Below are 15,545 nucleotides of genomic sequence, written 5' to 3' on the forward strand. Positions count from 1 at the left end.
TCAACAAAAACAGACTAAAACCTCAGATCGAAACATTAAACAAGGCATCAATTGAATGAATAATACACATACATAAATCTGCATTCACAACAAAGTAACATTCTGGAAACCTATTTCGTTCAACCCTAAACGGAATCCAATTAACATACCTTGTGAACTGTTTTCACCGATTACTTGTTGTAGGCGTTCGGAATTTCAGAAATCAGCCCTAAATCACGAGATTCACGGTGTAGTTGTGGCTGGAAATTAAAGTTACATGGTGTAGAGGCGGAGGCGACGGGATTTAGAGTTGGAGACGGCGGGATCTAGAGGTGGAGGATCGGCGAGATTTTGGAGAATCGGAGATTTTGGAGAGTCGGGGAGAGAGAGAGGCGAATTTGGAGAATGACGGTATTTTTGGGGGTAACCCTAATTTGAATCGGTTTGAAATGACTAAGATGCCCCCGACAGCAATTCGGTATACACTAGACAACAATCTCAATTCTGTTCACGAAATTAAATCTTGAGCGTTGGATTTCCGGATCTAAGGGTGGATATTGGTGGTATGATGTTATTTTAACTATAGTGGCACCCTAGTGCACCCCTATATATATATATATATATTATTACAAAGAAAAACGAAAAATGAAAGAAAAATAAAGAAAATAAAATTGGGTTGCCTCCCAACAAGCGCCTTTGTTTTAAGTCGTCAGCTCGACTTGAAGTGGCCCATTATTTGGGCGGATCAACGACCCTAATGCTGAAAATCGGCATTTGGATCATTTTTGTTCATATCTTCTTCCACCATTTGTACTTCCCCTTCTTAGTTTTGACCACATAAATCTCGGGGTCTTCCTTGGGTGGATTCTTTTTCTTTTTCCTCTTGTTTTTTACCTTTTTCTGCGAATCAGAGTTAGAGCAGTTAGGTTCGTTCTTTTTAGGAAAACAACTTACCTTGTTGACGATAAAGATAGTAGAGGTAGACGAATCCTCCACTTCAATTGGATCACGAGGTCTAGTCATATCGGTCATCATGACCGCCATGCACTGTTGTTCCATCTCTGTCTGCTTTGTCTCCTCAAACTTAAGAATTTCGCTCTCAATCTTGTAGGTGGAGCGACTGTAGTTGTCATGAATTGTGATCTTGCCTCGACTTACATCAATTAAAGCTTTGCAAGTGGCTAGAAAATCTTTGTCTAAGATTAGAGGGACATTTTTGTCTACTTTCATATCAAGAACAATAAAATCGGCAGGAAAGATGAAATCGTCTACCTTCACCAAAACATCTTCAATCATGTCTACTATTTTGATGGCCGAGTTATCGGTCAACCTTAGAGTCACGTCTGAAGTTTTGAGAGGCCCGATGTTGAGCTTCTCGTAGTACTTCAGCGGCATTAGATTGATGCTAGACCTTAAATCACATAGGGCCTTGTCAACTTTCTCTTCTCCAATTCGGCACCTAACAATGAACTGGCCCATATCTCTCTGCTCCACTGCCCTTTCCTTTTGGATGATCTCGCTGCAATGATGCGGTAGCTTAAGGTCGGCTTTAGTCGGCTTCTTCTTCCTCATTACCCCCTCCCTTAGTAGCTTTGCATACTTTGGTATCTCCTGCAACGATTTAACAAGAGGGATGTTAGTATGAACCTTACAAAACATGTTAAGGAATTGCTTGAACTGTTCTTCAAGCTTGAACTTCCTCTTTGGCTGAAAAGGGAGAACAATTCCGTTGTGCCGCATGAGCTCCTGCTTTGTGGATGATTCTGCCGTCTCAGTGGCGGCCCACCGCGGGGTGTGCGGCGGTCCGCGGCATTAGGGCAGATTGCAGTCGGTGGGTCAGCGGCGGCCCGTTGTTATGGTTGCGGCCGTCCGCCTGCGGTTGGGCAGTCACCAGATTTTTGCTTTGCCTCCCACTTCATGTTTATATCGTCCACTCGTGCTGTTGCCTTCGCCTTGTCCTCATCAAGTTTCTTTTGGACCTGTTCCATTTGAGTATTGATGTTCGAGATGGCAGTCGAGATTGTGTTTATCCCTTGCTCGAGCTTGTTGATTCTAGTTTCCACAACTCCGATCTTGGTATCATTGATTTTCTTGTCTTGTGCAATTACCTCCAAGATCTTCATGATTCCTTGGTCATACTTCTCTTCCTTTTTGACAGGTTCAACTACTCCTCCTTTGCTAACATTAAATTCTGCGGGGGGTTGCAAGAAATTATTGTTAGAATATGACAGATTAGGATGAGGATGGTTCCCATTATAATTATTGAAATTACTGCCCCTCTGGTTAGGGCGATAATTGTTGTTGTAATTTCTGTTGGGACCGCTTCCTTGCATGTAGATGATCTCTTCCACTATCACGGCAGGACTTTCAGGTTTAGAGAACGCAATGATGGAGGTTGGTCGAATCGGATCCTCCTTCCTCGATGTGTCCATTTGGTCCACCCTTATTCTGAGCTCGGCCAATTTCTTTGCAAAGGAGCTCTCTTCGGCCTCTCCAATAGCAGCTACTCTCCTCGAGTTGTGCCTCTCTTTCGACCACCCTCTGCTGTTGGTGGAAAATTACTCGATCACCGCCATGGCATCCGTCCCTGTCTTCCTCAAAAACCCTCTATTTGCCCCTGAATCCAACATAACACAAATTTTTTCATTAAATCCATTATAAAGGATTCCTACCTGATGGTCCACGGTGAAACCGTGGTTGGGGCATTTTAGGAGAAGAGCTTTAAAACGAGCAAAAGCCTCATAGAGGGGCTCGTCAGGGCCTTGAATAAATTGAAAGATAGTGTCCGGCGGTTATTACTTATCAAGGAAGACAACTACAATGTCCTTCCATGTGGAGACCTTCTCTGTGGGCATGCACTCAAACCACTCTTTAGCAGAATCAATTAAAGAAAAGGGAAAGAGTCTTACCCTTATGGCATCGTCGTCGACACCATTCAATTTCAGAGTGTTGACAATTTCCACAAACTTGGAGAGATGACGGTTGGAATCTTCTGCGGCCCTACCTGCAAAAGGAGTTTGCTCGACCCTTTGGACAAGGGTCATGCGTAACTCAAAATTGTTAGCATCTATACGAGGCCCTTCGTGAAAAGCAACAATATTCCCGTGATTGAACATGTTCATCACAGGTACTATCTCTCTGTTCTTCTTCTTCAGTGCCTCGCGGGCTGCCCTTTCCGCATCTCTCTCATCCATCAACAGCTGCACCATCTCCTGAAGCTTCTTGAGGTCTGTTTTGTCACCCATTGAACCCGATCCTTTTTCACTTCTTATTTTTCTACGAGTTCTTTCAAGTTCTAGATCAAGCGGTTCTAGGTTGTCCTTCCCAGAACGGGTTCGCATACAAAACCTGAAGAATCAAAAACAAAAACAAATTAAAACTAAAAACAAAAACAGAAAGTAATTAAAATCCTTATTAGTAAAATTGTCTATTTGAAGATATCACTTCAAAGTGAATTGTCTTCCCCGGCAACGGCGCCAAAAACTTGATGCACTATTTTTTAGCACTATTAATACCTGCAAGTATACAGAGTAGCAACAGTATAGCTAAAGGTCAGTACCGGATATCGAACACGGGGAAAACAAACATAAAGTGTCTATTTTCTACTAAAACTCAATTACTATTTGGAAACCGAAAGATTTTGAAAACTATTGAAAACTGAAAGCAATAGAAAGCAAATAAAAACTAGTTGCAGATAAAACACAGGGATAAACGATAGAGATAAGAGAATTCCAGGGATGTGCATTCACAGTTATGGTTATACAAATTCCAAACTACAATACCCTAGCACAGTTATTACTTTGATAGGACGAGTCACCTAGCTTATGCTCATGCGATGCAAACGTTGATTACTAACATTAGAGTTGTCAATCCTAACACGTAACTCCAAAAAGCTCCTAAGACCCTTGAAACGTCCCCACTCTCAATTAACAGTGCCGTTTTAAAGGAAGCTATTTGTAGTGTCTACTAAGTGGACCTAATTCGCTAGAACTCTCTCACAGTTATGAAGCAAATTATGTTGGATAAACACAGAATGTGTCACTCAGACGTGAAGCGTCAAGAATAACTTAGGGAAAAAACAAAGTAAAAACAAAACGGTAGAAAAAGAAATTGTATAACCAAAGTCATTACTAACACATCCCTAGAATTCTATGTGTTTAGTTACACATAATGGAATAATCTAAACACATAGATTGAAGGGAAATCAATTGGAACATAAAACTAAAGCAAATAAAACCCGTAGGTTGAATCTTTGTCGTTCATGATGTTCTTGAATCCTTCTTCAACTCCTTGCACAATGAAGTACTCTAGCTTTTAATCTCTGGGAATTATTTTGCAAAAATAAAGCTCTAATTTGATAAAGCTTGAGGTCTATTTATAGGGGAAAGTCACTCCTCATCATAGAAGGAAAAAATCTTCAAAATATGGCAAATCTTGGAGCAGAATCTAGGGTAATCGGATTCGCCGCCTTTCTCTGGCGGGCCGCCGCACCTTCTCCGGCGATCGCCGCGCGGTAGTCCAGAATCTCTGCCTCTTTGGCGGCGAGCCGCCGCGCTTCCTCCGGAGGTCACCGGACGAGACTCCTTTTCAAGCACGAACTTCCGAGGCGGGCCGCTACACTTCACTGGCTGCTGGGCGCCGGCGGTCGCTGGTCACCGTCTGAACTCCAGATTTCCAGACTTTGCGTTTTGACTCCCTTTTTTAGATCAAATATGCACATTTCTCACAAAACACGTCAAAATACCAAAATGTATAAAATATGCAAATAATGGACATGTAATGCAACTTTTACATTAAAAACGGACCAAAATAATGGCCTTGAACAGTACAAAATCCCAGCATATCAGGGGTACGAGTGTACCCCCAAAATTTTTTTTAGTAGTATTATATATTTATATACAAATTCTGATTTTATATTAATTATATATATAAAATGTTCCCCTATTCTATTCCTCCGATAAATATTGGGAACAAAACAAATTACATTTAATAAATCAAAGAGTGTAAACACACAATTTTAATTCAAACCTTATTTACGGACTGGAAAAAAATATACAAACCTACTGCAGCCCCAATTTAAAATGTGCCACCAACTGCTTATGTTTCTTCATTCTTGCCTTCTTCCGCCGGACGCCGACTGCTGCTCTCCACCTCCAGTTTCTTGCCTTCTTCCGTCGACTGCCGAGTGACGGAATTACGGAAAGACACAGTCGCCGACTAGCCGCTTCAATTTTCCTCTCACACTTTGTTCTTTGTTGAAAAGGTAAATAAATTGATTAGGTGTAAAAGGTTAGTTCATTAAATAATTTAGGGATTTTGGCAGATTGTGCAAAATAGAATAATGCTTTACACTTGTTAACTACTCCCTCCGTCCATGAATAAGACTCTCATTTCATTCTGGCACGAGTTTTAAGAAATGTTAAGAAAAGTAGGTGTAAGAAAGTTAGTGGAATATGGGTCCCACTTGTATATATTAGTTTTAAATGATATGTGAGGGGAATGAGTTGGTGGAATGTGGGGTCTCTTTACCATTTATAGTGATAATGAACCGGAACTCCTATTCGTGGACGAACCAAATTGGAAAAACGAGATTCATATTCGCGGACAGAGAGAGTATATCTTTATTTTCTTGGAATTGGGGTGAATTGAAAAGTGAAAACAGTCGTGCCCCACTGCCCCTGATTTTTTGTGGATGAGAAATTCTAATATTATGTACTCGTATTATTTTCCTCTTAATTGTTGTTTTAGATTGTAAATTATTATGCTTCAATTTTAAAAATTTGATTTACTAACTTCTATGATAAGTTGTTTTTTATGTCTATTTATAACTGTTGTGAAGTCAATAATGATTTTGGCAAATTTTGTAATGACACGTGTGCAGGAAATAAAATAAAAAGTGATGAGAAAACAATCTGATCTTCGACAGTTTATGTCCAAAAGAATAAAAACTCATGATAGTTCAAGCTCTCCGGCTTCAGCTCCACCTTCAAGCTCTCCGGTTTCAAGCTCTCCACCTTCAAGCTCTCCGGCTTCAATTGGTATTGTATCTCCTTCAGATGCTAGTGTGTCATTACATGAGGAAGAATTGATTTATGATATCGAAAAACTTCATCATGATCCTTTTAGAAGAACCAGTATAATGAAATATCCTCCAAATGATCGAGATACAATTAGGAGGGCATATATTCTTAGAAAACCTTGTCAGCCAAGAACTTTTTCTTTTCCTCAAAAAACAGTTGGAGGTTCGCGTCGTCGGTTTATGGTTTCATGGTTTGATAAATGGGATTGGCTTGAATATAGCATGGATGAAGATGTTGCATTTTGTTTTGTTTGCTACTTGTTCAAGAATGAAGATGGACTTAATGTAGGGGGGATGCATTTATGAATAAAGGATTTAAGTCGTGGAATAAGCCAGAGCGATTTATAATACATATTGGTGGAGTTAGAAGTGCTCATTATCTTGCTTATGAGAAATATGTGAACTTGAGGGATGGCAAAAAGAAATCGATTCTCGTTTCTTTAGATAATTCAGTGATGTGATTAACAAAGAATATAATGTTCGCTTGAAGGCTTCAATTTCTTGTTTACGTTACCTATTGGAACAAGGCTTGGCATTTCGTGGTCAAAGGGAAGGTGAAGATTCCCTTAATAGGGGAAATTTTCTTGAACTTTTAAAATGGTTGAAGGCACATAATGAAGTTATTTCAAAAGTGACTTTGGAAAATGCCGCTGGAAATAGTCAATTGATATGTCCAACTATTCAAAAAGACATAATCAATTGTTGTGCTAAAGAAACAATGAAGAGAATTGTGGATGATCTTGGTGATGACTACTTTGCTATATTAGCCGATGAATCTAGTGATGTGTCCCAAAAGGAACAATTGGCTCTTTGTTTGCACTATGCTGAAAAAAAAAGTGGAAAGGTAGTTGAACGATTCATTGGTATTGTTCATGTTGGTGATACTACATCTTTGTCTCTTAGAAGTGCAATTATGGCTTTACTTGTTGAACATTCATTAAGCCCATCCAAGATTCGAGGGCAAGGATATGATGGGGCTAGTAACATGAAGGGTGAGATACATGGACTCAAGACTTTGATCATGAAAGATTCTCCAAGCGCTTACTATGTGCATTGCTTTGCCCACCAGCTTCAACTAACATTGGTAGCCATCAAAAAAGAACGATGATTGTAGTTGGCTTTTTGAAACTGTTGGAATTTTGTTGAATGTGGTTGGAGTGTCTTGTAAGAGAAATGAATTGCTTCGCGAAGTTCAAGCACAAAAAGTTGCTCAAGCCTTGGAAATTGGTGAACTTGAATCAGGATCAGAGTTGAATCAAGAACTTAGTTTGAAGAGGCCTAGAGACACTCGTTGGAGTTCTCACTACAAGACTCTTTTGAATATCATTAACTTATTTTCTACAATTTTTGAAGTTCTTATGATGATTGGAAAGAAAGATTCCGCTTACGATGATAAGGGAAAAGCTCAAGGCATTTTGTACTTACTAGAGTCATTTGATTTCATGTTTATGGCACAACTAATGACTACTATATTTAGGTACACTAACAATTTGTGTCTTGCTTTGCAAAGAAGAGATCAAGACATCATTGATGCTATGAGGCTTGTCACTTTAACCAAAGATCAACTACAGAAAATGAGGGAGGATGGATGGGAGATTCACTTGAACAAGGTAATCTCAATTTCCAATAAGCATGACATTGTTGTTCCAGATATGAAAGCTCACTACAGCCCTCATGGAAGATCAAAACGTTTTGTTCAACAAGTTTCATATCTTCATCATTTTCGTGTTGATGTGTTTATCAAAGTGATTGACTTATTACTTCAAGAACTTGATAATCGATTCGATGAAGTTAATATGGAGTTGATCAGATGTATGGCTTGCTTCAATCCTAAAGATGACTTCTCTTCTTTTGACAAGGAAAAAGTACTCAAACTTGCCACTTTTTATCCTTCCGATTTTTCAAACATTGATTTGATGGACCTTGAGTGCCAACTTGATTTATTCATTGGAGATATGAGAAGTGATGAAGACTTTCGGAATTTGCGAGATATTAGTTCTCTTTTGGTGAAGCTTGTTGAAACAAAAAAAAAGGACGTGGCTTATTCGCGTGTGGCTTTGCTTATCAAGTTGATTTTGATTCTTCCGGTTGCCACTGCAAGTGTAGAGAGAGTGTTTTCTGGAATGACGTTTGTGAAGAATAAGTTGCGAAATAGTATGGGTTATCAACCTTTGAATGATTGTTTGGTCACTTTCATTGAGAAAGATGTGTTTCTACAAGTATCCGATGACGATGTAGTGAATCGTTTTGAAGCAATGAAGACTCGTCGAAAAATAAATTAGATATAATGTAGTTATTTTGTATTTGGAAATGTATGACTCTAAAATGTTATAATATTTCAAAATATATTTCTTTTGGTACTATTAGTTTTTATTTTTGGTATGTTATATAATGATTTATCATATGACTCATACCCCCGAATATAAATTCCTGGATCCGCCACTAACATATACGGTGTATAGATGCCTGAATTTAACATCTCTATGGGGTGTATAGATGCCTGAATTTCACATCTATATAGATGCCTGAATGCATTTCTAGAAAGAACATGCTTTTACTTTAATATATCTATATAAAATGCGTGAATTTAACATCTACATTTCGTAGTTCATATATGCTTTTACTTTAATGTGGAACATATTATAGGGTGTATTGATGCCTGAATTTAACATCTATATAAAATTTCGTACTTAAGATATGCTTCTACTTTAATGTGGAACATAGTAAGTATAGATGCCTGAATTTAACCGACTTTTTGAAGTATCTATAATGCCACGTGGCATGTTCTTTCTAGAAATGCATTACTACTAATTATGCGTCGTCTTTTTAATCACTTTTGAACAAAAGAAAAGATATAAGAAAGGAAAAGCCACGTGTGTGTAGATTCCCGAAAATTACTCCGGAGCCCCTTTCACTCATCGTTTCCTCCAACAACTTCTCTCTCCACAGATCTTCTACTCTGATCGTTTATTCAAGGAAATGGCTACTGCTACTCTCAACTCTGCCGATGCCGAAAAGATCAATAACCTCAAATCTGATGTTGCCTCTCTCACTCAGATCAGGTACCTTCCTTTTCCTCTCTCGGTTGCTTCACGTATTCGCATTTCCGTAAATCTAATTGATCACTCCTGTTAATTAATTTTTGGATTTTATTTCCGTGAAGTGAAAACGAGAAATCTGGATTCATCAACCTGGTAGCTCGCTATCTCAGGTACGCTGTCTTCCTGGATTATTATGTACCTGCTTTTTCTTTTTTTTTTCCTCCTCATAAAATAGATGCTGCGTAGTGCAAAAGGAGGAAGTATTTCTTCAGAGTTTATTGTATTCATACGAAATTTGCTTGAGTTGCCAACTTGAGCTCCAAATCTGCGGTTGTAAGATGTGCATCTTAATATTCAGTGTAAAATCTGCGGATTTTTCGTGGAATTGTTCTATCGATTTCCATGGCGCGAGCTGAACTACGCAATTATAATTGAAAATATGGTTTCTATGAAGCTAATTTTTTCTGGCCGTTTGTTTCTGTGAAGTGGCGAAGCTCAACATGTTGAGTGGAGTAAGATCCAGACACCGACTGATGAGGTGGTGGTGCCTTATGATACTTTATCCCCTGTGCCTGAAGGTGGTTGCAAGTTTTACTGTGTTTTTAGTATGGATAAACCAAACTGGGTGTTGATTGGCTGTTTTTAGGTTAAGGACAAAATAATTTTATCATTTCCTTTGTGTGATTAGTTTAGTTTGTTATTGCAGATGCTGCTGAGACGAAAAAACTTCTGGACAAACTTGTGGTGTTAAAGCTCAATGGAGGCTTGGGAACTACTATGGGGTGCACTGGTCCAAAGTATGAGTTTAATGTTTTACATTTTCAGTTTATCAACTTGAGTGGCACTACATAGTCATCTGTCATCATTGTAATGATTATTTACATAATTTTACATTTGCATCTCACTGCGGTGGTTTCGGTGTTAGCTGTTTCATTGAATAATATGACACTGGCTGAAGATGGCCGTTATAACACATCTGTTGCTGAAAAATGTTTATTATCAATTTTCCCATTTGCATATTGTCTTCCCTTATTAGCTCGACATGGATAATCATTCGATAGTTTTCTAGGACTGTATTTGTGTCTCCTTAATTTCAATTGTACGACATGGTATTGTGATCAGGTCTGTTATTGAAGTTCGTAATGGCTTGACATTTCTTGATCTAATTGTCATCCAAATTGAGGTATCATGTCACCTCTAGATATTCTTTGTGTGGTCTAGTCTAAGAACCTGCAACTGAACTATCAGTGATGTGCAGAGCCTCAATAAGAAGTATGGATGCAGTGTACCCCTGCTTTTAATGAATTCATTCAACACACATGATGATACATCAAAGGTGGAATTTGAAATTATAAGGAAGGTTTTTTCACATGCATTTTAAGTCATTCGCTCATTTTTCTTTTCTGCAAATCTTTAGATTATTGAAAAGTATGCTAAGTCAAACATCGAGATTCATACATTTAACCAGGTCCGTATAGTTATCTCCTTTCTCACTAATTCAACTATTGCCAACTTCAATTTGTGGCAATGTTTAAGAATGTTATTTTACAACTCTGTGCATTTTTCAGAGCCAATACCCTCGCTTGGTTGTTGAAGATTTCAAGCCACTTCCCTCCAAAGGAAATACTGGAAAGGATGCATGGTATACCATATTATTTTACTCTCTTTTCTTAAACTAAATTTAACCCACATTAAAATTAGTTGATTGGTAGTGTCATGGTTGTGTATGACTCTCTGAAAGCAAGTTTTTGGTTTTCCGAAGTCTGGTTTTGTAATGGATAATTTGTTCATTCCTGAACCTTGGCAGCTTTATGTAGCATTTATGTGCGTGAAGTTTTAACTTTGTGCATTCTTACACCATCAGCTAGATTTTTTCAGTACAAAATATAGTCGTGACTCATGACTGTATACTGCTGTGTGCATTCCGTTTCTTTAGGCTTCACATGCAGTACTCATCTTTTCTGCTAGTGCAGGTACCCTCCTGGCCATGGAGATGTCTTTCCTTCTTTGAAGAATAGTGGGAAGCTCGATGCATTGCTGTCAAAGGTCTAGCCCTTAAATGCTCCCTGTCTTCCAATTTGCTGTGCATTGTAGTGCACTTATACTTACCCCAATGATTTTTTTCTTGTATTTTCTTCCCAGGGCAAAGAATATGTCTTTGTTGCCAATTCAGATAACTTGGGAGCTATTGTTGATCTGAGTATCCTGGCTTGATGGGACTTGTTTCTACATAATTGCATTATGCACTGGATTTTTGGCTGTTTTTGTCCTAGTTCATTTTTAGCATTTCAAGGATCCACAGATATGTACCCTTAATTCACTGCTGCAGAAATTCTTAATCATTTGATCAATAATAAGAATGAATACTGCATGGAGGTAACCAAAATCATTCCTCCAGTTTCTATTCCTTTGTAGCAAATTTTTGTAGCTTAAAAAATGCAACTTTGCAGGTCACACCTAAAACATTGGCCGATGTGAAAGGTGGTACTTTAATTTCTTACGAAGGGAAAGTACAGGTATCTTTTTAAAACAAGTTTGTTATTGTTGCATATTAGTCAATCAAACTGGATGGTAATTGACTTGACAATGGCCTTGGTTTCTAAGAAATAATGAAATAGTTATATTGATTGCTAGATTTCAATGTTTGTTGACAGGAGATAAGCTAATTTACATTAAGAAAATTCAGTGCTAGATTCTTATTGATTAACTGAGAAGGTACAACAAAATTTTTGTGTTGTCTCTTCATCTTTGACATTGTTCTAAATCAAGTGCAGTGTCTTTGTTTGCTGGCTGCCCTTGCATCTTTTACCTTAGAGACACGTTGCATATTTATCTTAACATTTGAATGAGATGTTTACTTATTTAGTACTCCCTGTTTGTAATGACATAGGGTAATCATAGGAAAATGTAATTTTATCATTATGAGTGTATGGAGTTGTCCTCATAAGTGCTGGATGCTACATGCCATTTTTTCGTGTGGCACTATTTATTGGGTTTCAATGTTTAGTGATAAATGTTAGTTGAATTGTAGTAATTCTTTTTATTGGTGCAGCTACTGGAAATAGCTCAAGTCCCTGATGAACATGTGAGCTTCATTCTCTCTCTCTGCTTCAAAATCATTTGAAAACTTGAAAGTACAATTCATATTATAGGAACAATACATATCAATTTGGTGAACTTGGCTCCTTTTGCAATGTTGTTTCTTTCTTACTTTGTCTTAACTGAGCAAAATAGTTCTTGCTATCGCATACCAGTTTTTAGTTTTAGATTTCTTGCCCTTTTTTTGCTTAGGAGATAAAGGGTGGCTGATGAACTTTTGTGAACTTGTAATTAGGTAATATGTGAATCATCAATGCCAATGAGATACTGGTTCAGGTTGTCCCAGGATTAGATAGATACACTTGGGATATAACATGTATATTGCAAAACATTAGCTTAAAAGAATGAGAATTATATAACAGGGATATGATAGGCAAACCAAATTTTATAAAGCAAGGAACAAGGGCATGAATGTAATAGACAAACCAAATTATGTAAAGCATGGAACAAGGTTTTTTATGATACTTGTCGCAGTGTGTACATAAGATGGGAATTTTTTATGATACTAATAGTTTGTACATAAGATGGGTTTTTAACTTCTCATTTGTACAAACATGTTAACAATATTAGAAAATTATCCTCAAAATAAAAATAAGAGAGATAGAAGTAATAGATAGTTAACAGATATTGATAGAGATAATATCTTATGCCTTTATTTCCCTAAGTTAAATATATAGCAGGGATATAATAGGCAAACCAAAAATTTGTAATAAGGCTCCTTTTGTATCAGTGTTGATGTATAAAATATAAATGATTGAAATTTATAAGCACAAAACTGTGGCATCATACTATAAATAGTGCATAATGAAAGGGTTATCTTTCATCTGTATCCTTAATAACTCTGATATGGTTTACAAAGATGGATTGTAGCATGAAAGTATAGTTTTTGCTCTAAAGTTACTCCTATCTTAAGTCTCATTTTACATTTCAGCATGTTTGCTCACTTTTGGCCCCTCGTGTACCTCATTCTTGTTACATACATACTGTTTCTTTGGATGTGGATGCTGATGTCAATAATTTATTTTTGATATAGGTCAACGAATTCAAGTCAATAGAGAAGTTCAAGATTTTCAACACAAACAACTTGTGAGTCATGGACATAGACTTGATCTTGTTTATTGTTCAGCGTTTGCCTATTGTGTATGCTGTGGCAGGGAGCTCTGTCAATTTATGCATGCAAAATTTGTAAAGCTACGTTTGTCAATTCATGTAACGAAATCCATGCAGGTGGATTAACTTACAAGCTATCAACAGACTTGTTCAAGCAGATTCATTGAAGATGGAAATTATTCCCAACCCCAAGGTATCTCCTTTATTTTCTCTGAAAGGTGTCTCCTTTATTTCTAATAGGGGATTTTATTTTTCTTTCTTTGTTTTGATTGATTCCCTTATACTTTATAGGAGGTGGATGGGATCAAAGTTCTCCAACTTGAGACTGCTGCTGGTGCTGCAATAAGGGTATGGTATCACTTGTTCTTACTTGTTCTCCTTGAAATTTTTCATCAGTAATTTGTAGTCATGATCTGGTTGGTGTTTGGTTGCCTCTGAAACTGATCTATTTTCTCTATCTGTCTGTCTGTCTCTCTATACTTTCAAACTTCCTCCAGTTCTTTGATCATGCTATTGGAATCAATGTGCCCCGTTCTCGGTTCCTGCCTGTAAAGGCAACTTCAGATTTGCTTCTGGTCCAAGTAAGTCATGCCTAATGTTGAAATTGTTTTGGGACTACATACGATGCTGTTTGACGATTAAAGTAAATCCGAACCATTTATTTTACAGTCTGATCTGTACACCTTGAACGATGGCTTTGTCACTCGGAACCCAGCAAGAGCCAATCCAGCTAATCCATCTATTGATTTGGGACCTGAATTCAAGAAGGTTGAGATTCATCTGCACTATTTCATTCACTTTATTGGCCTGATTCCTGAATCTAGCAGTGACTTGATCTGTAGGTTAGTAACTTCTTGAGTCGGTTCAAGTCCATACCCAGCATCATCGAGCTGGACAGCTTAAAGGTGACAGGTGACGTTTGGTTTGGAGCTGGTGTTACCTTGAAGGTACCAGGACATTAGAATTTACATTCTTCATCAGTAGCAACGTCGTTGTCATTAAACTTAAAGGGTTGATTCATCTTTTTGGATATGGCTTGTGATTTCAGGGGAAAGTGACTATTACTGCCAAGTCGGGTGCGAAGCTAGAGATTCCTGATGGAAAGGTGATCGAGAACAAGGTAAGATTCTAGAGCTCTTTTGACGTTGCAATTTTTGGAGTTTGGGATATGATTCTATAGCTTTCTTGTTTGTTGCAGGAAATCAATGGACCGGAAGATATCTAAAGAAGACATATGATTAGCGATGAGTTCGCAAGTTCTCTCGGATATTATTTTTTGTTTGTATTTATGTAAAGAAATGGATGGCTGAAAATAAGTTGGATTTCTTGTTTTTTTTGGTAAGGGATTGAAGTTTGTATTGTAATGATTTTCTATGCTTACTTGCTTGGCAATGGCAGCAACTAAAGAATGGCTATTGGTATGTTACAGAATAAAAACGCATTATGTTTGGTACTGACTCGGTATGTCGTTGATGTTGGGATGTTATAGAAATAAACTGCATTAGGACATCTGCAACGTGACTAGAACGCAGCTCGGGCCAGTAGTGAGCTCGCGTTGCGGGTTTATCAGCTCATGGAGATTTATCAGCTCATGGAGATACTTGATGGGGGAAGCTGGCTCGCAAGCCAGCGCACCAAGCGCCCTCCCCATGTAGCGCACCGGAACTGATTCTTGGCATAAAAGGTACATTGGCAGCTTGACAACAATACTTCCAACAATGACCAAACGGCATTTGTTATAAGAGCATCTCCAATGGAGGCTAGCGGATTGGCTAGCCTCCATTGCGGCCGGCGAGAACAATTTAGGCTACCCGATTTGCGAGCGCTAGCCGATCCGCTGGCCGATGCGCTAGCTGCCATTATAGGCTCGAAATCAGCTAGCCTATCTGCTAGAATTAATTATTATTATTATTTTTTTCGAAACTCATACGTGATTGGCGTGCTGCGACCGGGTCCGAGTGTGTGGAATTAGGAGGATTTTTTTATGTATTTTTAGGATGTACTTATTTTAATTTAAATAAAATTATTGTATTTTCCCGTATCTATGTCATAAATTTAATTTCGTATTTACGTGATTGTAATTTATTTGTTTTTTATAATTTTGTTTATTGTGGTCAGTCCTAGTGCTAGTCCAGTTGCTTGTCCTGATGATGTGGCAATTATGTTTCTAGTCCTAGATGATCTGATGATGTGGCAATTATGTTTCTAGTCCTAGATGATGTGGTAGGAGGAGTTTT

General features: G+C 38.0%; 2 protein-coding genes across 3 annotated transcripts; both read left to right on the forward strand.

Annotated features, from left to right (window-relative positions):
• Positions 1-6,776: 6,776 nt before the first annotated feature.
• Positions 6,777-8,340, forward strand: LOC125196460 (zinc finger MYM-type protein 1-like). Its single transcript, XM_048094985.1, has 2 exons — positions 6,777-7,142; positions 7,228-8,340. The coding sequence occupies exons 1-2, from the start codon at positions 6,777-6,779 to the stop codon at positions 8,338-8,340; spliced, it is 1,479 nt and encodes a 492-aa protein (XP_047950942.1).
• A 582-nt stretch (positions 8,341-8,922) lies between these two features.
• On the forward strand, positions 8,923-14,765 carry LOC125200932 (UTP--glucose-1-phosphate uridylyltransferase). 2 transcript variants are annotated; one of them, XM_048098769.1, is made up of 21 exons: positions 8,923-9,120; positions 9,222-9,269; positions 9,586-9,677; positions 9,806-9,896; positions 10,222-10,282; positions 10,358-10,435; positions 10,517-10,567; positions 10,668-10,741; positions 11,073-11,145; positions 11,242-11,299; positions 11,429-11,475; positions 11,550-11,615; positions 12,152-12,184; positions 13,232-13,284; positions 13,426-13,501; positions 13,600-13,656; positions 13,806-13,889; positions 13,978-14,076; positions 14,151-14,255; positions 14,357-14,428; positions 14,507-14,765. In XM_048098769.1, the coding sequence occupies exons 1-21, from the start codon at positions 9,038-9,040 to the stop codon at positions 14,531-14,533; spliced, it is 1,428 nt and encodes a 475-aa protein (XP_047954726.1). In that variant the 5' UTR covers positions 8,923-9,037; the 3' UTR covers positions 14,534-14,765. The 2 variants fall into 2 exon arrangements, with proteins under 2 accessions (XP_047954726.1, XP_047954727.1); XM_048098770.1 differs by lacking the exon at positions 10,222-10,282 and having other exon boundaries at positions 10,348-10,435.
• The last annotated feature ends 780 nt before the right edge of the window (positions 14,766-15,545 follow it).

Source organism: Salvia hispanica, chromosome 1 (genome assembly GCF_023119035.1).
Source record: "Salvia hispanica cultivar TCC Black 2014 chromosome 1, UniMelb_Shisp_WGS_1.0, whole genome shotgun sequence".
NCBI classification, from domain to species: domain Eukaryota; kingdom Viridiplantae; phylum Streptophyta; class Magnoliopsida; order Lamiales; family Lamiaceae; genus Salvia; species Salvia hispanica.

What these genes read in the sequence shown, in the direction of transcription:
- LOC125200932 (XM_048098769.1), top strand. Translation starts at nt 9,038, where the DNA reads ATGGCTACTGCTACTCTCAACTCTGCCGATGCCGAAAAGATCAATAAC. An exon ending in CTGGTAGCTCGCTATCTCAG is followed by an intron (nt 9,270 to 9,585) that starts GTACGCTGTCTT and finishes GTTTCTGTGAAG; the next exon opens with TGGCGAAGCTCAACATGTTG. An exon ending in TCGATGCATTGCTGTCAAAG is followed by an intron (nt 11,146 to 11,241) that starts GTCTAGCCCTTA and finishes TTTTCTTCCCAG; the next exon opens with GGCAAAGAATATGTCTTTGT.
- LOC125196460 (XM_048094985.1), top strand. Translation starts at nt 6,777, where the DNA reads ATGAAGAGAATTGTGGATGATCTTGGTGATGACTACTTTGCTATATTA. An exon ending in ACCAGCTTCAACTAACATTG is followed by an intron (nt 7,143 to 7,227) that starts GTAGCCATCAAA and finishes GTGTCTTGTAAG; the next exon opens with AGAAATGAATTGCTTCGCGA.